The following is a 24,859-nucleotide window of genomic DNA, read 5'->3' as shown; positions in this document are numbered from 1 at the left end:
AAAAGCCATGAAGAACCTAGTGGCAAGACGGGAATAAAGACACAGACCTACTAGAGAATGGACTTGAGGATATGGGGAGGGGGTGGGGTGAGATGTGACAGGGTAAGAGAGTGTCATGGACATATATACACTACCAAATGTAAAATAGATAGCTAGTGGGAAGCAGCCGCATAGCACAGGGAGATCAGCTCAGTGCTTTGTGACCACCTAGAGGGGTGGGATGGGGAGGGTGGGAGGGAGGGAGATGCAAGAGGGAAGAGAAATGGGAACATATTGTATATGTATAACTGATTCACTTTGTTATAAAGCAGAAGCTAACACACTATTGTAAGGCAATTATACTTCAATAAAGAGGTTTAAAAAAAAAAAAAAGTAAAAAAATAAAACGCTCCCACACACACACAGTAGGTGGGGCTGGTAGAGAACAGGGCTAGTGAACCACCGCCAGAACTGCAAAGACCCACCCCACCTTGCAGCTGGCGGTAAGTTATTTATGAAGTTGCTGTCTTATTTGGTTCATATAATTCATAACTTTTTAAACTTCATTGTGCATTGTAGTCTTTAGTAATTATTAAAGTTTCCTTCTTTGTCTCACTTAATGTTTTTGGCATGAATTCTCCTTTGTCTGATGTTAGGATCATAAACTTTCTTACTATTTGTATTTGCCTGGTGTATATTTGCCCATCCCTTTATGTTTAGGCTTTCTGGTTCACTTAACTTTAGGTATGTATCTTAAATAAAGCATAGAATGACTTTTGTCCTGAAATCGGAAAATCTTTTTCTTTTAATAGGTGAATCAAGCCCACTTACATTTGTTGATATGACCTATGTATTTGATCTCAACTGAAACAATACAAAGTATATTTTCTGGCCATAGTGGAAATAGCCCATGGATCAAAGAGAAAGTCACAGGGGAAATTAGGAACATTTTTAATTGACTGAAAATGAAAACAGAGCATATCAGAATTTCTTGGATGCAGGGAAATTTGAGAAACAACTGTTTCTTTTAGAAAATAAGAAATATCTCAAATCAATAATCTAATCTTCCACTTTATGAAAACAAGAGCAAATAATGCAAATGATGTGACCAACAAGGGGTTAATATCCAAAATATACAAACAGCTCATATAACTCAATATCAAAAAAACAAACAACCCAATCAAAAAATGGGCAGAAGACCTGAATAGACATTTTTCCAAAGAAGACATACAGATGGTTAGCAGGTGCATGAAAAGATGCTCAACACTGCTAATTATTAGAGAAATGCAAATCAAAACTATAGTGAGGTGTCACATCACACTGGTCAGAATGTCTATCATCAAAAAGTCTACAAATAACAAATGTTGGAGAGGATGTGGAGAAAAGGGAATGCTTGTATACTGTTGGTGGGAATGTCAATTGGTGCAACCACTATGGAAAACAGTATGGAGGTTCCTTAAAAAACTAAAAATAGAACTACCATATGACCCAGCAATTCCACTCCTGGATATATATCAGGAAAAAATAAAAATGCAAATTTGAAAAGATACATACATCCCTATGTTCATAGCAGCACTATTTACAATACCCAAGACATGGAAGCAACCCAAGCACTCATCAACAGATGATTGGTTTAAGAAAATACAGTATATATATAAAATGGAATATTACTCAGCCATAAAAAAGAATTAAATACTGCCATTTGCAGCAATGTGGATGGACCTAGAGAATATTATGTTTAGTGAAATAAATTAGACAGAGAAAGACAAATACTGTATGATATCACTTATATGTGGAATCTAAAAAAATAATACAAATGAATGTATATGCAAAACAGAAACAGACTCACAGGTATAGAAAACAAACTTCTGGTTACCAAAAGGGGAGAGGGAACGGGGAAGGGACAGATTAGGAGTATGGGACTAACAGATATAAACTACTATACATAAAATAGGTAAGCAACAAGGCTATACTGTATAGCGCAGGGAATTATACCCATTATCTTAATATAACCTATCATGTGGTATAATCTGTAAAAATACTAAATCACTGTACTGTCACTTGAAACTAACACAATACTGTAAGTCAACTAAACTTCAAATAAAAAAAGAAAATAAGAGAAAATTAAACTGAAAGCAAGCAGAAAGAAGAAAATAATAAAGGTAAGAGCAGAAATCTGAAACCGAAAGCAGAAAAACAATAAAGAAAATCAATGAAGTCATAAGCTGGTTCTTTGAAAAGTTCAGTACGATGATATCTTCAACTGATCAAAATAAATGAATGAAAGAGAGAGAAGATATTAATTGCCAACATTAGGGATGTGAGAGGGTGTAACTGCCTATACTACAGACATAAAAAATAAGGCAATATTATGACCAACGTATTTTCAACAAATTTAACAACAAAAATAAAATGGACAAATTCCTTGAAAAACACAAAGTAACAAAGCTTACTAAATAACAGATTACCTGAATAGCCCTGTATCTATTTTAAATTTTGAATTTGTAGATAAAAACTTTGTCATGAAGAGGACTCCAGGCCCAGAGGGCTTCATCAGTGAATTCTACCAGATATTTAAGGAAGTTATAATACCAATTCTATATAAATTCTTTCATAATATAGAATAAAAGGGAGCACTTCCCAACTCATTTTATGAGGTCAGCATTACCATAGTACCAAAACCAGAGAAAGGTATGTCTTATCTCTTCAGGCTGCTATAACAAAATACCATAGACTGGGTGGTTTATTAACAACAGAAATTTGTTGTTGTTGTTGTTGGTTTTTGTTTGTTTTTTGGCTGCGTGGCACTGCTTGTGGAATCTTAGTTCCCTGACCAGGGATTGAACCTGACTTGGGAGTGAAAGTCCCTTAACCACTTGACCGCCGGGGAATTCCCAACAACAGAAATTTCTCAGGGTTCTGGAGGCTGGGAAGTCCAAGACCACGGCTCTAGCAGATTCAATGTCTGGTGAAGGCCTGCTTTCTAGTTCATAGGTGAAAGGGACTAGGGAGCTCTGGGGGTGTCTCTTTTAAAAGAACACTAATCCTGTTCATAAGGGGTCTACCCTCATGATCTAAACACTTCCCACAGGCTCCATCTCCTACTACCATCACATTGAGCATTAGGTTTCAACATATGAATTTATGGAGGTGGGGGACACAAATATTCTATCTATTTCAAGATGTCAAGAGGAAACAAATCTATAAGCCAATAACATTCATGAACAGAAACATAAAAATATTTAACAAAATATTAGTAAATCAAAACCAGCAATATGTAAGAAGTAAAATACGTCAAAACCAAGTGAGATTTCTCCTAAGAATGCAAGGTTGATTCAATATTTGAAAATCAGTGTAATTCACCTTTTAAACAGGCTAAAAAAACCACAATCATCTCAATAAAAGCAGGAAAAATTTGACAAATTCCACATTCATTTATGATTTTTTGTAAGCAAACTAAGAATAGAAGGAAACTTCCTTAAACTGGTAAAAAAGCATCTGTGAAAAATCTAGAGCTAGCATCATGGTGAAAGACTGAGTGCTTTCCCTCTAAGATCAGGAATAAAGCAAGAATGTGCACTCTTTCCACTCCTATTCAACATTGTTTTGGAGGTCATAGCCTTGCAGCAAGGCAAGAAAAAGAAATAAAAGGCATACAGATTGGACAGGAAAAATAAAATTAACCTGTCTTTATTTACAGACACATGGTTATCTATATTGAAAATTAAAAAGTATCTACAAAAAAAAAGAGACTAGAATAATTAGTGAGTTTAGCAAGATTACAGGATATAATGTTAGTATACAAAAGTCATTGTATTTCTATATGCTTGCAATGAAAAACTGCAAATTGAAATGTAAATAGCATAAAAAATGTGAAATACTTAGGAGCAAGTCTGGTAAAATGTATAAAAACTGTATACTAAAAGTGGCAAAATATTAATGAAAGAATGTTTAAACCTAAATTAGTAGTGAGATATTCATGGTCAAAAGACTCAAAATTGTTGAGATATCAATTTTCCCCAAATCGATTTATAGATTCAACATAATCCTAATCATTTTTTGAGAATTTGACATGTTAAACCTAAAATTTGAAAATGTATATAGAAATCAAAGGGCTTGGAATATCAAAATTAAATTTGAAAAAGAACAGTTGCAGAACTCACACTACTTGATTTTGAGACTTATTATAAAGCTATAATAATCAAGACTATAATATTTGTATAATGATGGACATATAGATCAATGGTACAGAATAGAAAGTCAGAATTAGACCTACATATAGATGGTCAATTGATTTTTCCACAAAGACATCAAGGTAATTCAGTGGTTATGGGTAGCATTTTCAACAAATGATCCTGGAATAACTGGATATACATATGCAAGAAAAAACTTTAACCCTTTCCTCATACCATATACAAAAACTTACTTAAAATAGATCACAGATCTAAATGCAAATTCTGAAACTATGAAACTTTTAAGAGAAAAACTTTATTTCCCTGGTTTAGGCAAAGATTTCTTGGATCGCACAAAGCATGAACCAGAAAAGAAAAAAATTGATAAACTGTCCTACATTAAATTAAAAACTTCTCTTCAAAAGACATGGTTAAATGAAAAGACAGGCCACAGATTAGCAGACAATATTTACAAAACACATATCTGATAAAAGACTTGTATCCAGAATATACAAAGGACTCTCAAAACTCAATAATAAGAAAGTAAAAACAAACAAACAAACAATAAAAATGGGCAAAATATTTTGACATTTACTTTGAGTTTTCCTTGAGTGTATTACCCTTTGGGGTGTCTAGCTTTATAATGGGGCCTTCTGTCAGTCTTTCCACCTCACAATTGCCCTAAGCATTGTCTTTTATCCTCTCCTTGAGTCTCCTTCAAACTAAAACTTTAGGTTACCAGGTGTTACTGGTTGAATTTTGCCCCCCTAAAAGATGTCGAAGTCCTAATCTCCAGTACCTGTGAATGTGTTCTGGTTTGGGAATAGAGTCTTAGCAGATGATCAGGTTAAGATGAGATTATTAGGGTGGGCCCTAATTCATTATGGCTGGTATTCTTATAAAAAGGGGAAATTTGGACACAGAGGCAGACACACAAAGAGGAAAGACAATGCAAAAACACAGGGAGAACAGCATCTACTAGCCAAGTTATGCCTGAGGCTACAAGAAGTTAGGAGAACGGAATGGAATAGATTTTCCCTCAGCCCTCAGAATAAACTAACCTGATTTCAGACTTCTAGCCTTTAAAGTGTGAGACAATAAATTTCTGTTGTTTAAGCTACTCAGTTTTTGATACTCTGTTATAGCAGCCCCAGCAAAGTAACACCCTAGAGATCAGTGGATGCCCCCCAGAGCACCTGGCATCAGAACTCACTTTCCCTCATTTTTGGTCTCTGTAAATTTCCCATACCTTCTTACCAGTGCAACTCTGAATTCCAAAATATGTTTAAAAAAATTTTTATCCATCAGTTTATCTGTTTTGTTTTGGGAAGATTTTAAAGGAAATCTAGTCTTCATTTTGTTGGAAATGAAAGTCTACTTGACTCTTCTAGAGTTAACTTTCTGAAAATGGAGTTTGGTTTCTCAAAGGTACTTATTACTTTCCAAATCTAATTTATTATTTATTTTGTACCTTCATTATGCCTAATATCCTATTATACTCCATATAAGGTATTTTGTTTCTCTCACTAGTTCCTTGAGGGCTGAGATGATGTCTTACCTTCATATACTCAGCATATGGAAAAATACCTCACATATAATGGGTTTTTAATAAGTGTGGTTATTAAACTGAATGTACTTGTATATTGGTCACATGCATAGGTGCTTGGAGTGATGACTTTAAGTCTAAATTCAAAGTTTTTATTCTTAATCCACAAATGTCTGTGTTACTCAAGGTTATGTTCACCTAAGAGGGATTTTCTTTTCTTTCTTATTAATATAACTAAATCTAAATCTCAGGAAACCTGTTGTTTTATAGCCTTCCAAGTTTTCTATGTTAAAGTATTAAATGACTTATTAATAAATATTATTCCTAATTATTACAACCATGTGAAGTAATTATTATTATACCCATTTTACAAATGAGGAAATGAGGATTAGAAAGGTTATGTGCCTGTTCCAAGGTGAGGTACATAGTAAGTACCAGAGTTAGAAATAGAGTTTATTTGGCCCTGAAGCCATTCACTCACTATCCTCTACTACTTATTATGGATCCCATTATGTAATGATTATGAAACTCCTAGGTATTTTTCTATTCCCATTTGAGTCAGAATATCATAGTCACTTATTCGAAAATAATGAAAGATACCTTTCAAAATACCTTTGTATGTATGTTTTTTATATTTTCTGTCCATGCAGTCACTTTCCATTGTTCACCTGCTATATTTGTTGGATATAGACACCTTCAGAGAGTACATGCTAGAAGAAGTCAATTATTTTGAGGTGGCTTTTCCTTTTTCTTCTCAATAAAGGAAATTTTCCACTATAGGATATTCAAATCAATATCATAAGTCTAATGAGATGTTTGGTAATAAGTTTGCTCTTTTGGTGCAATCTATATCACATACTACCATGCACTTGCTTATACCTTGCTTGCTTTCCAGTTGTTATATGTATGCCACATGTAAACTTTATCTACCCAAATAGTTTTTAAGCTCCTTGGGGTCAAGAATGGATTTTCTGTTACTTTAGAGTCCCCATAATAATAGTTCCCATTTATTAAAGGCTTGCTGAGTACCAGGAAATTTACACATACTTCATTTATTATTTACAATAACATGACAAATTAGGTATTATTACCCCCATTTTGCAGATGTGGAAAGCTTTGGATATAATTAGTCCCCAAATTGTAAACCTATTAAGCAACTATAATGATGGGTGCTTAATATGTGATTATTGAGTTGACTGATTTGTGGTAATTTCTCTGAAAGATCTTTCCATCTGGCTATAATGAAGTAATAAAAGAAGTGAGTTTGTATCCTTATGCTATAAATTACCAGCCTGTGACATGGGCAATTTACTCAACATCATTAAATCTGAGTTTCCTATTTGTAAAAATGGGAGAATAAAGCCCAATGTCTGAGGGGGTTATGAATATTAAGTTAGGTAATATAGAGACTAAATAATAGATATTGATTTATTAACTTGCTTGATTTTGTGTTTCTTTTCTCTCTCCTTTTACTGAAATGTAAGTTGAATTAATATATGTATAAATTAAGAAGTACCAAAAAGAAGAGACAATTACTAAAGTATCTCCTATTTTCTTTGTGTACACATGATTTAACAGCCTACTAGATGATGACAAAATTCAATATATTTAGTACTTTTTATATGCTGACATATTCACACCTGTATTAAAATATCTTTGGAGAATCCTCTCAGATCAATTACTATCACACTTCCTAAACTCTTCCTAAAGCAAGAGACTCACTTGCTTTTTAGCATGTTCATATCCCTTTCCTAAATATTTAGGATTTTATTTCCAACAATATTGAATAAGAAACCAGTAATCTTTTAATCTAATGGAAAAGGATTTAAATATTTTTTCCTATCACTCCTTTTCCCCAAATTAATGGAAGATTTTCATGTGAGACAATTCTTCTGTTGGTTGATTTAATATCATTGTTGTTCTTTAACTTGAATCTTATATCTGAATTTTATGTTTTGATATGATTTCTCTTTAGTCTGTCCTATTGCTAAGTAAGGAGAAACCTCACAATGTCTATACAGAGTTCTGTTGTTTAAATCCTATATATTTAAACTCAAAATGATGATATAAAATATTACTTTACTGTAGAAATGTTAAATAAATCTTATGTTGATCCTAAATATAATCATATCTAGTTCATAGAAGACAAAATGTGCTGCTGAAAATCCCCAGATCTTTATCTTGATAATTCAAGACAGAACATTTTCCTTAGAAAGCACTGATCTTTACAATTCTTTTATATTGCTAAGCCTCAAACTTTATTTGCTGATTTTAGGGTATGGTGCATGATCTTTCAATAGGTATTTTGGATTACTTTTTTGAGAAAAATTTAAAAATTAGAATATTAATAAATTAGTATGTGTTGTATATTTTACAGATATTAGTCATATGTTTGAAGAACTGTGCATTTTAAATATTTAAAACATAATAAATAAGCCTTTTTAAAGAAATGAAAGCAATCATTTATCTTCAGCTGGTGTTATTATGTACAGTTCTCTTTTATATTGCTACATTAATATTTCCCCATGACATTTGTGATGTCCCTCTGGATGCAAAAAATATATATATTCCTTCTTTTAACTGTCTTTGTATAAAGTTATTTGCTTTTCCATTAGGTACATGGTGTATTTAAACAACTGTAGGCAATTTATACTACCTCAGAGCCATTTTGACTACTCTTAAGCAAATTAGCCAGCATTCAGACAGTTCGGTACTCTCTCCCTTGTGGCCCTACTCGGGCTGCAAATTAAACAGACCCTCAGTCTAGTCCAGATGTCCAGCTGTATCCACTCACCCTTTCAGAATGGTGTTGAACTTGCTATTTTTGGACAGAATATATATATTTTGTATTTAAGTAAAACCTATGTGTAATTTTAAAATATGACCATAAATAATAAGTGGTTATTTTCTAGCTGTGTTTCAAAAGCATTATCCAAGTGAAAAAGTAGCACACTTCACTGGAAACTGAAAAATTATCCATACCAAGCACATTAATTTGTTTATATTTCCTATGGTGGTATAATGGGAAAAAAAATTTTTTTTTGGTCTTGTTTGCCCTGCTTTTGAATTATTGGGCAAATATCTTTTACTGGTCTTGTTTTGTCCTTGCTTTTGGATTATTTAGCAAACTGCCCATCATGTAATTGATATTAAATTAACCCACAGACATGGCTATCTAAAACTTGAAATGTCCGTTCTTCCTCTTAGCACTATCACAATTCTGTTTCTAATATTTCAAATTTGATTACATTAATTGTGGATGTTAAGTGGTTTCATGTATATTTGCCTCATGATAAAAATTTGAAACAATAACCTAGGTGGAACTAGGACCTGCATCAATGTTTTCAGTTCTAAGATTTTAATTTCTATCCTTCCCTGGATCTTACCTATATCTAAAAAATTATCAGCCTATATTTCTTTAGCAGATCATAATTTAACATCTTAAAAATAGCAACATGAAGTGAACTGGTAGTATTTCTTCAAAATATCTATTTATTCAGTACTGAACGTTAGTAAGAAATATCTAAATATACATATATATACATAAAAATACTCATATAGAACAGGACCACAAAGTATTATTTGGATTACCTGCATAACCAACTATATGCTTATAGATAAACATAGAGAACTTTGGTCCATGTGCCAAGTGCAAAATTTAATTATAAAATAATAATCACTACAATTAGAGTATATAATTTACCAGTAGGAGTAATTTATTTTAAAAAAAACATTGCTTTGGATTTGATATCATAGTCCTTTCTTCATATTTTCCTACAAGTATCAACATTTTCACTTTTTATTAGTTAAAACAATTAGCCTTATCTTACTGTGGCAAATTAAAATATATTAAATTATTTTGCAAAGAAAGACCAGAAATTAAATTTAATATTTTTTAGATCTTGATTCTAAACTGTTAATCTTAGCATATGTTATGTCAAAATATTAAATGTGTTTTAAGATTCTGACAATTTATATTCAAAACATAAATACACACTTGCTACAACCTAATGTCCACACTTTTTTCACTTTATTTTAAATAAAATACAGACAATGCTTTTTCACTTATAGGCCTATGATACATTTTAATTAATGGGAATAATTACTTTTTAGCATCACAAAACATGGTTTTTAAAGTTGAAGTAATGTTTGTGAAGGGAGAAGTAGATGGCTGAGGCAGCAGGAATAAAGGAGGATTGGAAACCTTTTTCTACATGCTATTTTTGTTCATCACCTATAATGTAGAGACAAAAAAGTAAAAGAAGTAGAAAAAAAAGAAAGAAAGAAAGATGGGAACAGCCAAAAATATAGGTGATAGTGTAGTTTTTTTTTTTTTTTTTTTTTTAGCTAATCTGTTTTAATTATATTTTACTTAATATTGAAAAAAGATATTCTGGACTTCAATTCCTTTTATGTACCATGATGAGTATTACATAATATTGTCTTTCACAGTTAAAAATCATACCACAATACACACTATTGCTTATTTGAATATTGAGGTAGAGAATATTGTACTATTAATCATCATCAAATGCTGCTTAACTTAATAATTTGATCCCACTTTTTCTTCTGATACATAAGGCTTTAAAAATTTCATCTTGAATCATCAACTATAATAACTGATTTGCAAATTAATTATTCTAGGCCTTTCAAATGTTAACATTCATTCACGTCTGTTCTGAACTTGGACAAAAGAAGAAATGAATGTTTCTTTTTAAATGGCTTGTATAAGTCTGGTCTCAAGTTCTTGAATTAGCAGAATGGGCAGCAGAATGCTGCTGCATCACTGAGGACAGTCACTTCTTAGTAAAAATATCTGAAGGAGAAAATTTTGGAACAAGAACAATTTGGGCCCAAATGGCTTTTACAATAGATCCAAAATGTAAAAGAAGATACTGTTACATTAGCTATACACAGAATAGCCAAATTATAGAATAATTATTCCTAAAGGACAGTGAGTTATTTTTTACTTTAGGAAATCATGTTTCCAAGGCATACATTTTAAACTCAGGACAGATTTCTTTACCAGCAAGTTGTGCAAACTGTACACTTAGAAGAAACAAGGGAGTGGACTGTACTTTAATATAATTGTGATAATTTAGTTGCATTTCTAAATTAAAATTTTAACATTAAAAGATGTTGTCAGTTTTGCTTTATATGTGAACTTTCACTATTCTTGTAACTAATCTGAAAAACTAAGGCATATAACTAAAATAAAATTAGTCAGCATGATACTGCTTTATATGGTCAAGATAAAGTATGAGGTTTTTTTCCAAGTAACTACTGTACTGATGAAATATAAAGAAGAGCAGAAGCTTCCGTCTCCAAACATTTCAATGGAGTTTTTTTTAGCTTTTCACCTATCAGTTCCAGAAACTGTCCCATTATTTTAATGTTAAAAGCTAATTAATATCACTTTAATTATACCAACTGAATGCATTTGAGGTCCTGGTAAATTATTTCTTCTTTCATAGTATAGGTTATATGTAGGATTTCTTCTTTATGCTCAAAAGAAATGACGGGTAGTTTGGATAAGGATTGGTGGTTTTTTTACTTCCTCCCCAAAAGAGCTGATGTTTTTGGCTGACTGGTTTTTTGGGGGGAGGGGAGGGAGGAGGGAAGAGAAAAAGGCTGAATGTAGAATTATTGAATAGGCCTACACTAAAATTCTTCCTTGACCAATGGGGAATGGGAGAAAGGAGAGGTGAGGTGGAACACTCTAAGTCTAATAATATCTGTGTAGTTTTAAAAAATGTACAAACTCCTCCAGTCCCCCGTCCCCCTCCTCGTATGTGCTGGTACCTCTGGACGGTCCAGAAGCCATTTTAGAACTCAGGAAGGAGTTCCACTTGTGCTTTTGCAGGTGCTGTGGTGGCAAGGATAACCTCTGCTCACTTGCCGGGTGTGTTACCATGCTGTTATTTAATGTCTTTCAGGATTAAAGACAGCACAGAAAATTCCAAACCCACATCCTAACACCTGAAGCTCGCACAATGTTTCTATAGCAGATGGCAAAACATTTCACTGGAACCTTGATTTGCCAAGTGAATATCCAGATCTGGGGAGTTTTTATTCTTTTCAGGCACTGCTGAAGAGCCATACTCGATTGTCGGATCTATTCCGGGTTCAAAAAACACGACCACTTCTAGGTGTTTTGCGCGTCCCAGCCCCACCCAAAGTCCCGACGGGCCTGCAATTCTGAGTGTTTCAAGCTAAGGGTCTTTCCGAATGAACGTGCATTTTCAGTTCTGGACGTCTAGTAATTTGTGGGGGAAAGGCAACACCATAGGACTTTCCGAGCAGTCGAAGCGGGTGAGAAGCCTGAGAGGCATTTGCCTCCTCGCTGTTGGACGCGAGGCTCGGAGCCCGGCTGTCCTCAGCTGTCACGGGGGGAGGGGGAGTGCTGGCATTGGCTTTGGGCATGGAGTTGCTCCAGCCGCCGCGCCCGGTCCCGCCGCCAGCTCACCTCTGCAGAGAGCTAGGCACTCACCGGCCCGCTTGCCCCTGCTCCCACGTCGCCCTCGGGCCCCAGTCCTCAGGCACAGGTCGCCGGAACCATCCAGTGGGATGGCCGCCGCCTCCTCGGGGACCGCTGCCTGAGGGCCAGGGCCGGGGAACCCTGGCCGCCCCGGCAGCCCGTAGCACCCAGGGTGCCGCGGCGGCTGCAGTGAGGCACCGGGGCCCGCTCCCCCTCCCCGCCCCCGCTCCCGCCTCCTGCCTGCTGCGCCGTGCGCCCGCTTGCCCCAGCCGGCTGGCGCAGCAGCGCACACACTCACTCCGAGGGCGCCTCCAAGGTTACCCGCGGGGTGGGGGCTGGGGCAGGCTCCGGCCACTGGCCTCCTCTGCTGCTTTCCTATCGCCGCGGCCCTTCCGCCGCTCCAGGGCGACCGGGTTCCAAACCCCAAAGTAGAAGAGACTCCAAAGTCCGGGGAGGGAAGTCGAGCTGGGAGCAGACAAGCGTCCGGGCGGGGGGCGGCCTTAGTTGGCTCTGGGTGCCGGGAGAGTCGGGTCAAGCGAGGTCGCGGCAAGAGGGGGCTGTGGCTCCGGCGGGCGCGCTCTGGGCCGCGCTGGCTGGGCCGGGGGCAGCGCGCAGGGGCTGCAGGCAGCACCGAGGCGTCCGAGGCGCCCCGGGCCCGCTGGGGGGCAGAGACAAGCGGGCGGCCAAACCTGCCGAGGAAACTAACTAAATAAAAGGAGACTGTTATTTAAGGCGCGGAAATTTGAAATATTTGGACAGGAAGAGAAAAGAAAAGAAACCTTAGCGAGGGAGGGGAAAAAAAAAAAACACACAACGCGAGCTAACGGTTTTGAAACTCCCCCACCCCCACCCCGGGCTTTTCTGCGCGCCCTGAGGGAGCTCTGGGCTCCAGCTTCCTCACTAGGGAGCCGGGAGCTGCGGTTGGAGTCTGGAGAATTTCGAAGGGACAGAAAGGATGACTTCGCAGCCTCTCCATAGAGGGCTTGGGTGGACTGTGCGCAAAGCTTTACCCCGGGTCTCAGGCTGGAAGATTGTCTCCAGCCTCTCATTAGGTCCCTACGTGGATCTGTTTTTTTGGAATTGGAATTGTGGTGTAAAATCAAAGCAGTCGCGAGGGACGAAGAGACGGACTTTCCCCCTCCAACCCCCCCTCCCCCGCCTTTTGATGAAGGTAGCTTAGGGTAGTCAGGAAGGCTGCGAGCACGACCCTTTCTCGCTCCTGCACTGTACTCTTCCAGCGCTTCTGGACTATTACTTCTACCCCCGGCAAAAGCCGAAAGCACCTTTTTGGGAACTGAGATTTCGAAACCAATCCGGGGCCACGGATTCCACAACGTTTGTTTGATCAACGCGATCAAGGACATTTATAATATTACCAATTGAAATGCCTTTCCTGGGACAGAATTATTTTATCCATTTATTAGTCACCCAGCGTGGTGTGTGTGTAGGAGCTCATCACACCATTAGGAGATGCACATTGTTTATCAGAAAACTATTGATTCACTACCGAAATATGGTAAAATGCAGTTGCTTAGTGGCTTGGAGACCAGAACGTGGACTGAGGTCCTGTTGGTGTTTCCCCCCCGCACCCACCCCCGGCCCTGCTTTTCCCCAGGTGTAAGCCGGGGGTTCAGCTTACTGGGCAAAGGCTAAGCCTTGAGTTTCCCGACGTGGATGCGGGCGCAGTGAATAACTGAATTTGAGAGCGCATCTCTGCTTACTATCCTCCATTCTTTCTATGGCGTCGTCCCCTGGGGCTCTGGTCATTCCATTAATTAGCACTTGCCTTTCTACAATGCATCTGAAAAAGTTCAGATCCTTCCCCGTCTCAGCTCGCTGTAAACTAGACCCCGTTAAACTCTTCAGTACTGTTCCTTCCATTCTATACATTTCGGTATATTTGTCTTACTGAATATTGTCGAGGTTTTTGAGAGATTGAATAATGGCTTTTCATATTTCCTAGAGGAGACCACACAACTCATTTCTAAAATACTTAGATTAGCAAAGCTATTTCCTGCGAAGAGCCAAAGAAATGTGGCGATGTTTTAATGCCTAGGCAAGTTTTAGGCTGGTGAAGAGGGACAGAGCTCCCTCTCCTCTTTTCGTGCTCCGACCACCTGAGAATAAAGCAACGGCAGAAGTACCTCTCTTTAACTTTAATAAACATCCTATATTTGAAATATCTAAACAGCAATTTTAAAGCTTATACTTGATGGATACTGAAAAGTCCATTAAACTCGACTTTAAACTAAGAAACGTCCATCTTTACAGTTGCAACTTGTAAGAAGTGTTGTTTAAATTTTTTTTAGTAATAGTCTTGTGTTTAGAAAATATTCAGCTTACTCAAGCAGTGTATTTTGTGTATTGATTCTAGTTTTTAAATGCAAATTACACCTTTTTCCTTCAAAATCATCTCAATTTCTACTTTTTTCTAAACTTTAAAATAAATGTTTTACATTTAATTTCATGTTGCTGTCAAAAATAAATTTACTCAGTAACTTGTGGTTTGAGGTGGCAGAAGTTGAAGTCTTGTTGCACTTGACATAGGGAAGGTGAACTTAAAATGCCAAATGAAAAGGATTTTTTTTCCTCGGATTTTTTTCCTCTATATTCTTTTATACTATCATGGAAAATAAATTATTGAAAACCACTTGCCTGCCACCTTCCAATCCTTGTTAGGGCAGGCATCAGAACCATGTCCTTCAATAAACCTTGAGGTATTTTGTTCTTTTTGGAGTGAGGGCAGGGAGCTTATAAAGCAGAAGGAGGGAACTTTTACATAAAACATCTTTGTTCTTGTGGGAGATGATGAATAAAGTATTTATAAATTTATAAATGGAAACTGCATTGAAATCCTTTGGTGAAATCTTTAAAATAACAGAGTAAGTAGTAGATGCTGGAAAATTCTCTTGGAAATTTGATATTTCCATATCATTCAAAATTTTTTATTTTTAGCTAAACATATTCTTAAGATTTTATATGCCTTTACCAAAAAGTTTCGTGGGAATCAAGTGCTATGTGTAGGAGTGGCCTATTTATTTATTGTAAAAGTGTCTATATTTATTATCCTGTAGCCCCTAAATAAGTTATGACCCTTATATGTAATATATGTATGTTCTTGCTAGCTTTTTATCCCCTAAATATTGGTATTTGCAGCATATTTTAATATTTAAACATTTTGTAATTTTACACTTCTGATATTTCAGGGAGAAAAAGCCAGTGTTACACTTAGCATACTTATGGTATAACTTTGGGAAACGTATTATTTAACCAATTGTTTCATTTTGTGATTTTAAAAAAATCAACTAATGGGAAGCACTTTTAGATGGCATTTTCTTTTTAAAGTGCCTTTTAGAGCTAACATATATTTGCTTTCAGATCGCTACTTCTGAAACCTGTTTTTCAACTATTTAACTTTGAGAGAAAGGGAAGATCGAATATATAAGGATAAATTCACACTGAAATAATTTCAGGTTTATTTCCAAAACATGTTGTCCTTATTCTGTTTTAAAGCAGACATACTAGGCACCAAGTAAAATCTTTGAGGGGAAGCATGAGGAGAGAAAGAAAAGAATAACTGAATCGTCAATAGAATATGTCTAGTTTTTCAATTAGTCTACTTTTTCTAATGTCAAGACTTAAAACACCATGATCTTTTAGAGTAGTTCTCCTTAGCAAGAGGCAAATTATGTGCGGATTATAAGAGGAGTGGAAACCACAGAAAACACTGTCCTGTTTTGAAAAAGTGTTTTAATCAGGCAAAAGAAGCATCAGGACAAACCATTTTTAAAACAAAGTCTTCAAGTTGGGTATTGAGACTGGCAAAGGGAGAAGCAAGGAGAAAAGTCAGGGAAAGATAAAATATTCAGATGAAAGCCAAAGCTATTTGCAATTACATGTTAGAACTCAGGGTTTTGCAGGTGAAAAAGATGTTGCTTAAATATATTCATAAACCTGTAGTAAGATTTCCACTTAGCAGTTTCAGAAGATTTAACTAGCTGTTTAAAATATGACAAAACTGAATTTTAACAAATGATATTAAAATAGGACAGCCAATCAATTAACTGACAAAATAGAAGGCAGTGTGGGAGAGCCCTCCCCACATTCATTGCAGATTCGCAGCTCCCTCCGCCCGGTTTCCCTCCATCAGGCTAACGACCTCGTTTCTCCGGTAGAGCCTGGCCAAGTCGCAGGCGGTGTCCCCCTGATGGTTCCGATGCCCCACTTTGCAGGCCGTGTGCTTCACAAGGAACTCCACCACGGGGAGGTGGCCTTCTTTGGCAGCCAAGTGCAAGGGCAGGTTCCCTTCATTATCCTCGATGTTAACATCAGCTTGAAACTCCAGCAAAGTCTGTAAAGTGTCCAGGAAACCTGCTCTGGCTGCATCGTGAATGACAGCGAAACCAGTTCGGTCTTTCAAATCGGGATTAGCACCTCTAAGTAGTAGTCTCCTGGCAATCTCGGGATTTCCAAGTTTCATAACCTAGAAAAGAAGAAAAAACGGTAGAGTCCTTCAAGTGCTCCTACTACAAGAATATTTTAAAATATCCATCTCTTTTTATGTATGTAACTATTTTTGATGAAGGAGTGCTTGGGGAAGACCCATATGATCGGGTTTGAAGGGCTCAGTTGCAGGAAATGAGTACTATTAGGTAAAAGTAGAATAAAACTTCTAAAAATTGAGCTTCTATGATGGAATATCTTAAACTGGCCCAAAAGTAGGATAAATTGATTAATAAAATAGAATGAGTCCGACTTATATAAAATCACTGACAACTTGGTTCTCTATCTCCCATAAAGATTTGTGTAATTTCATGAATTTATTAAAATAAAAGAAATGGAACTTGAGATTTAAGTAAGTCTCCTTCTGTTTGCTTGTTCATGCTCATAAAATGTGCCTGGGGTGTTAATTCTGTAAAATAAAATGTGGGTAAATTTTATTTTCTAAATAGCTGAAAAGAAATAAGGAGAGTGAGTTTCTTTAAATCCTCAAAGAAGTGTTTCCACACATCAGACTCCATCTAGTCTGATTTTTATAAGTGTGAAAATGATCTCTTAAAAATCCAAACCTGGTATTTTCTTAAATTATTAATTTTCACAAGTTCTCTCCAAATAGATACAGCCCCAAGTTTCCAAGTATTTTTTAAAATAGTTTGTTTTTCTTTGCAATTATTTCATATGGGTTACTAGGTGTGTTTAGTGCTTAGAATCCTTCACTTGAAATTTAAAAATGTTACTGATTATTAACGTGTTAAAAAAGCAACAGTGTTCTACATTGCCAATGTATTTATCTAAAACTAAGTTCATGATATGTCTTGTATTAGATAGGAAATGACTGTATGGAAACTGTTCTTGAAAAGAATGAAACAGTCATCCTACTATATTACTTACTGTTTCCTAAAGTTCTAACTAGCCTCCTAATTTTCAAGTGAGCAAAAGAAGAGAAAATAAGATATTTAATGTGTATTTTGGGACACAGACAGCTTTGTCTTGTGGTTTCAGCCCATTTATTAATCAACTGGTGATACCATCTTATTTCCTTTTGCAGTTATTATCAGGCATTTAGGAATAGCTATTTGTAAACTGCCAGTATTTTAAAAGCCAGAATTTGGTATTAAAATTTGCTATCAACATACAAATAATTCACATGACAAAGACTTATCTACTGGTGTTTGAATATATTTCACGCTAATAAGAAATCACTATTAGGCTCTCATAGTTATAAAATATTTTGTGGAGCAGCATTCAGTTGTACAATACATATAATTTCATTGTGAAAAATATAGTCTCATTAACATGCAAGAATCTTTCAGCATTTTAATTGTTTTAATTTATATTTAGGTATATTCATAATAACCTAAATTTATAATACATTACACAGTAGACACTCAAATGTTTGTGAAATTAAATATACACTGGAAAATACATACAAAGCTGATCTATCTCTTTAGAATGTTTGTTTTAAAAAATCACAAATTAAGTAACATGATGAAATATATTTAGAATGAATAATATTTTATAAATGCAAACTCTATAGATGGCCAAGATGTTAAGCTTCCCTGTTGATAAAACCCTGCTGACTTTTAGCCCTTCCTTTGGGGCAGTGGTTAAAAATGATACATAATTTATTTTTCAAGAACTTCAATGAAATACTTTTTGGTTATTAAAAATTAACACAATCTAATTTTTACCACAACTGCCTCTAAATATTTAGTCACATCTAAGGACCTGAACTGGTAAAAATAAGAGAGAGACACCTTGGATCTTTGTAAAGCAAATGTACGATTAAGGCCTTTGATATTATCCTGATTGAGAAGCTTACACTAGGAAGGGGGAAAAAGCTTTTGTAATTGGGTTAATAAACATAACTGTAGGAGAAAATTTGCCATATTTCGCCAAAAATAATAGTAATGCTGGAAATTGTTTTGAAAGAAAGTTCTTTCTTGAGTTATGACACAACTTCAGAGTCAGGATTATACATACTGAAAATAAGCCTTGAGACTCCTGTTTGTGTGTGTTTCATTATATGTACTAGGACTAAGCCACAATAAGTGGGTGTTAATATCTTGATAAGTATGTTTAATATAAACGAGACTGCAGAGTTGTATTAAAAATGTTTGTCAAAACTTTTTTTTGCAGTATTAATCTCCCAGTCTTCCTGCTCGTCAAAAGTCCTGCAAGATCCTATTCTTACAGGGTTAAGTGGCTCATTCTTTGTGATATTTATATAATATTTTGAATGTTCAATAGGAAACTTTTCAATATATTAAATTTGTGGCATTGCTATCATCACAAAACCTGTTAAAAACTACTAGGTGGAAAAAGAAAAAAAAACCTTTCCCCACTTAATCTACCTGAAATAACAAGATAAATAATTTAGTATCTATAAGCTTCCTTAATACTGAAATTTTTGCAAGGTCAGTGTATTCTGATTTAAAATATACAGGCTGTATGGACTTCATCTGTCAATAGTAAATCTCCTGCCACTTAAATTTCTAATTCTTGCAATTAAAACAGAGCACTCTATCTAAAAACCCTCTCCCCAGTGGATTTTCAAAAACAGCTTTAAGTGTTGCATTTCGAATACGCATAGCTTATAAGAATACCATCAGAACTCAGATAAAGCAACTGTTTGAGACTACTTTGCCATTTTTCTGTTTCTAAGCCTTTCAACTAAGTTACATGATAACGTTCAGAGGAGGAAAAAAAATTATCAGGTACAATACTTGGCAGCTGGACGTGTTTCATTTGTTACTTGTAAATCTAATTACTAAAAATTAGAACATACCACGGTATGACCGCAGAGACAAAAACACTATAAACTGAGCTCTGATTAGAAAATTCAACTTTTTATTCCTCCTCGATCCTGAATGGGTGGATGGTATTACATTAACTGTGAAATGTACATCCTGTGCCCGTGCCCAGGCCACCCATTCCAAATGAGGAAAGGTCGTTGGTCAAAACCTGAAGCATTTGAAGAAAAAACACCCTTGCCAGTAGTCAAGAAAATTAACGTTAAAGTCAATTATTGGAGCAAAGTACGGAAACCACTAATAGCAGTGTATTTACTTCAAATAATAATCATAATAACGTGTTTACAGAGCTGTCTAAAAAAAAGAAAAACCAAAAAACTCGGCGCTGCTACGACTGCTACAGAATCCCCACCGTCACAAAAACATTCCAAAAATTAAGACCAAACCTGGAACCCACTTGATATCGAGGATGTTATTGGATTTGACGAGTTTGTTCAAAGTACGTCATTTTGGGGAGTTGGATCCACTTAAAGATATAAAATATGGCAACCAACTAGTTTTTAAAACAGTTAAATTTTGTACCCCTGAAAGCTTAAAAGCTATTATTCTAGAAACCCGGGTCACGTAGGCAACATTGTTGACCTGTTTTCCCCACCTCTCTGGATACCAACCTGCAGCGCAGTCCTTCCAAATCCATTTTGTGCATTGACGTTTACATTATTTTGCAACAAACTAGTAAGTTGCTCTAGGTCCCCCCTGGCAGCTGCGGACGCCAACTCGTTCCCCCAAGGCTCGGCCATTCTTTAGGGTCCTGACGATCGGGAAAAGATGAATTAGTTGTTTTTCTTTTTCCCCTTTCCTTCGCTCCTAACCAGGCTGCATGATGGCATCGGAGACTGACAGAAGGACTGGGATGGTTAATCTGGAGTAGAGCTTGGTAGTAAATACTAGTAAGATCTGCCTGCCAAAAGCCCGCCCCTCGATTCACACGTGATTATTCAGCAAAACTGAGCCATTGGAGAGGGGCTCCGCTCCTCGCTTTTTAGCTTAACCCCTATGAAGAATTCTGGTGATTAAACTGAGAGATATACAGGCACACATATATTTCTGGTAAATTACTCTGGACGTAAAATATAGGCAGAGCTGGCACGTACCTACACTACAGATCTCCGTGAGGAATGTGTGCGGAGATTTAAGGCACTAGATCAGGGCAGAAAATACCGCGAAAAAAGAGACATTTTGGGGGGGAAGAAAAGGCATCAACCCACCCTTGTTCACAGTGGTGACTTGAGCCGCGCGAGCCAGTACCGCAGGGGCAGGTCCTCGAAGGGGCTCGGTCTCCATCCGTCTCGCCGAAGGGGTAGTCCTGAGTGCTCCGCTGCAGGGAGAGCGCCGCGGTGGCTGGATGCTGAGGTGCTCCGGGGGTTAAAGATGATCGCCAAAAGCAAATGAGAGTAGCAGTTCCGTGGCCCTCAAGTTACAGGTCGTAACGACTCCTCGGTGGCCTTGGATTCTCCGGAGGAGCCTTAATTCGCGTTCAGGCCGAGCTGCGGGCTAACGCCGCGCGAGAGGGCTCCGGAGCCCGCTCGCCGGGCTACCGCAGCCCCACCGAGCCTCAGAGGCCGTGGGAGCCAGGCTCGGCGCGCGTCTCCGGAGACTGCCGGGCGCGCGGCGGGCCCCCGGCAAGCCGGTCATGCCGGCCCCACCGGGTCCTGGGACTCCCAGCAGGGTGAGGAAGGGGGAGAGCGATGCGGGAAGTGTCTATGGGGCCCGGGCTGCTGAAGCAGCGCGCTGCAGCATCGCGGCTGCACAGGGCAGCCCACCGGTAACTTCCCGCCTACGACCGAGCCAGTTCAGACTTCCTAATGTAGAAGCTCATTGAGCTGCCGCCGCCTCTTTTCCTTCCTTTCCCGGTTTTCTGAGGGCCTCCGGAGATCGGGAGGGTCCTGGGAAGTCTCAGGCCAAGCTCTGAGTATCGGGAGTCGCCACAATTCCAGGGCGCAGCCAGTCCCGCCGCTCTTGGCGAGAGCCCAGCGGCTTCGGCGCCGGGTGCCACTTCGCCAACCTCTCGCGGTCCCCTGGCCTGTGCCCCCAGCCTGTGCAGCCGATAGGGCAGCGGCCGCCAGCCAGCTGTGCCCTGGAGCCGAGCTGGGTAGCACCGCTTCCTCCCGAGCCGCAGCGCTCCCAGTGACAGTTTCTTTTGTAGCTGGTCCCCCCCAAATCGCCGGTCCCCGCTCCCTTCACCCCTACAGACACTTGTGCGTCGTGCCCCTTTCTGGTCTTTTCCTTCCCTCCCTCCCTCGCTTCTTTTTTCGCTCAAACAATTGCTGCTTCTGTTGCCGCTGCAGAGACGGTGCCGGTTTCTTCTCCCTTTTTTCCGACCTCATCAGCTTTTTTTGAAAAGAAAAAAATTGAGCGCTTTTTGAGTTGAAAAACCCGCCCCCATTTTAACGGCAGAGTTTTAAGGAGGCTCGGCGGAGTTGCAGCGCCGCGGGAGCGGGAAGGCTGGGCACCGCCCACGCCCCGCCCTCCGCCCTGGTGGCGCTCGAGCACTCTGCCGGGCTCGCCCCGCCCCCCGCCCCGCGCCCTTTCTCCCGCCTCCTCTCTCTCTCCGCTTTCCTCCCTCAGTCTCCTGCGCTGGCTCCCACCCGCCAGCCCAGCGGCCAGGCCCGAGCCGGAGCAGATTTTTCGGACCCGCGGAGCCGGGTTCGGCCTCCTCCGGCTGGCGGGCGGAATGGAGTCTGCGATGTGAAACCCCGGGCTGCCCCGAGGCCGGCGGGGGCGGAGGTGGAGGAAAGAGGCTTGTTAATTAAGGGTGCGGAGAGCCGCAGGGCCTTGGAGGCTCGGCGGCGCTGACTGCTGGAAGGCGGAGAGGAGGCTGGCGCGAAGCGAGTCTTTCCCCGGCCCTGGCCGGGCAGCCCGGCCCGCCTCCGCGCTCCCCCGCTAGGCTCTCGAAGTTCGGGCGGCCAGGCCTACGGCTGCCGCCTCTTCCTCTGGGGCGCGCGCTGTGTAAACTCGGCCTCCTTTTCTCAGTGCAGAGCTTCGGCCTCGCACCTGCTAGCTCAACGCCCAGGGACGCGGTGGGCAGAGGTGGCCGCGGGGGTGGAGGGAGAGACCTGACTGACAGCAAAACCAGTGCTCAGAAAAAGCAAAAGTCTTTTATAGACTGATTTTTACGAAAACTAAAGGCATGGTATAGGTAAGAAATCACGACGAACTCTGAAGCCTTAATGTTACAGGGACTTGAAACTGAAATATTCCATTTCTTTGGGGAAAGGGAGAAAAGCAATTAACTTTAAAGCAAAAAAAAAAAAGTCTTGGGAAGGATTTTCTAACAAGGCCATTTCTTTCTTGTCAAAGTTCTCTCTCTGACTACTTAGATGGGACTTGTTTTGGGGGGGGAGGGGGTGTCTAAATGTAAAGGAATAGTATCTTCCTAATCGTTTATTTCAATCATCTGAGACACCAGTTGTCTGTACTTTTAACTTCCTCTTTTAGCTATGTAAGATTAATTAATTACTGTTTTCTATATTTTTTGCACTTAAAAATATCCAACACGGTTGCATGATGCACCCAGCGGTCAAAATGAAACCAAGCAAAAATTGACAGGTGGTCTAATTATTACCGACCTCTAGCAAGCATGTCCTCAAGCAACATCTATACCCAGCTCCTTGAAGTACACTGGGAGTATTAGCAACGAAACACACCAACAACATTTGGATAATCATCTAGCATCAGATTGCCTGGTAGGTAGAGGGAGAGTTGAAACTGCGAAGAATCCTGCAGTGTTTCCTTTAACTGAATTGTTGAGAGGAAAATAACCAGAGCTCTTTTCTTAGATAACTAAACTTGAAATGTGAATCAAACATAAACTACAACACAAGAAATTAATTCCTCTCGTTTCTTACATATATTCAGACATTTCAAATAGAACATTTAGGATTCCATATATACCAGTAAATACCATAAATAATATAATTTACTTTTGATTATTCTGGGAAATTAGTATGTAATCTTTCAGTACAGCTGGAGGGTGTGATGATATAGTAGCACTGTTGGCTGTTAAGAGATAACTGGCATTAGTCCAACTTATGAGAGTTGCTTTCTAGCATTTATTATGGTTTCTTGCTAAGAGAAGACATTGTAATAAGGAAGACTATTGTACTCATGTAAAGTATAGGTATACATGTGTTATCATTTTCATGAAATAAAATTCTTTTTGCTGAATAACGATAAATAAAACTTACGGTAATTTAACATGCATACAGAGCTGGATTAATAGTCTTGGAGCTCCTAAGCACTGAAAAGATTTTGATGTCCCACCAACTCACCTCATATGTAAATAAAAATAATACAAAGCCAAAAAATAAGTGTAAAGGAGTCCAACAAAGTTCTGATTTTTCCCATGTTGACTACTTCAATGCTTTTGCTGAAATATTAAATTCTTTAAGAAAGTTTGTTTGTTTTTTACTCTGGCTTAGCTAGTGTCCTAAAGCATATACTTCGTTTGCTTATTGTATAACCCAGAACTGGCAGCATAGAGATTACAATCTTAGTTCAGAAAGTGTAAGTAAGCACTACAAAAGACCTCCAATGAAAATCTCATATTGAGGGCTAGTTCACTGAAGTCAAAGGTGAGTATCTCTGCCCTCAATAAGCTTACATTCTAACATGGTGTACAAAAAGATTAACAGTTAAGCATCTGTTATATTGAAAGTAGTAGTTTGTCTTTTAACCCAGTAATGACGTATCTCTCAAACACTGAAATAGAGCCTTTTAGTTGGATATAAAATACTAACAGTCATGGAAATTTTTTCAGCAGTTCATACTCATTTTAAAGGATTTATAGAAATACTACAGTCAAATTATTTTGTGCTTTTTCCCTCATTGACTTAAGTATGCATAGTTTCTGAATGATTAACTTATGGATATGTGTATATGGTATTTACAATTTCTTTACATAGTCCCAAAGTCTTCCTTTTGTTATATTTATAGATCCAAGAGAGGTAGAAAACAGACAGGTACCCTCAAGGGGCCTTTTTATCATTTCATTATTGTGGCTTTGGCATTTTATTTCTGAATTTCAGCAGGCTTTTTCATATGGCTCACACCACTTATGAAAGTCTTTTTGTAAAGTAAGAAAAAAAAATGCCCAGTAAGCAACTCAAAAGTTTAAACATAATAGCAACAATTAATATTTATATAGTGTTTCCTGGTTATAACATCATGCATACATTATTTAATCTTTACAACTTTGGGAGGTAAATATGATAACTATCCCCATTTTTCAGGTGAAGGAATTGAGGCTTATAGAGAATGTGACTAAGGCCAATAAGTAGTGGATATAGGATTTGAACTCAGAATTCATCCCCAAATGTTAGGCCTTTTCCATTACTTAAAAGTCCAGTTCACTGGAAGCTTTGGGTTTGGA

At 38.2% G+C, this 24,859-nt stretch overlaps 1 protein-coding gene across 2 annotated transcripts; it reads right to left on the bottom strand.

Annotated features, from left to right (window-relative positions):
- Positions 1-15,905: 15,905 nt before the first annotated feature.
- Positions 15,906-21,907, bottom strand: CDKN2C (cyclin dependent kinase inhibitor 2C). Of its 2 annotated transcripts, XM_007164482.2 has the most exons (3): positions 20,697-21,907; positions 20,100-20,239; positions 15,906-16,658 (listed from the first exon to the last, which is right to left on the bottom strand). In XM_007164482.2, exons 2-3 carry the CDS (start codon positions 20,226-20,228, stop codon positions 16,281-16,283), a joined length of 507 nt encoding a protein of 168 aa, XP_007164544.1. In that variant the 5' UTR covers positions 20,229-20,239; positions 20,697-21,907; the 3' UTR covers positions 15,906-16,280. The 2 variants fall into 2 exon arrangements, with proteins under 2 accessions (XP_007164544.1, XP_028019401.1); XM_028163600.2 differs by lacking the exon at positions 20,697-21,907 and having other exon boundaries at positions 20,100-20,353.
- Between the last annotated feature and the right edge of the window lie 2,952 nt (positions 21,908-24,859).

Source organism: Balaenoptera acutorostrata, chromosome 1 (assembly GCF_949987535.1).
Source record: "Balaenoptera acutorostrata chromosome 1, mBalAcu1.1, whole genome shotgun sequence".
NCBI lineage: Eukaryota > Metazoa > Chordata > Mammalia > Artiodactyla > Balaenopteridae > Balaenoptera > Balaenoptera acutorostrata.
The sequence above is the reverse complement of the archived record's forward strand: the minus strand, read 5'-3'. Positions and strand labels throughout refer to the sequence as shown.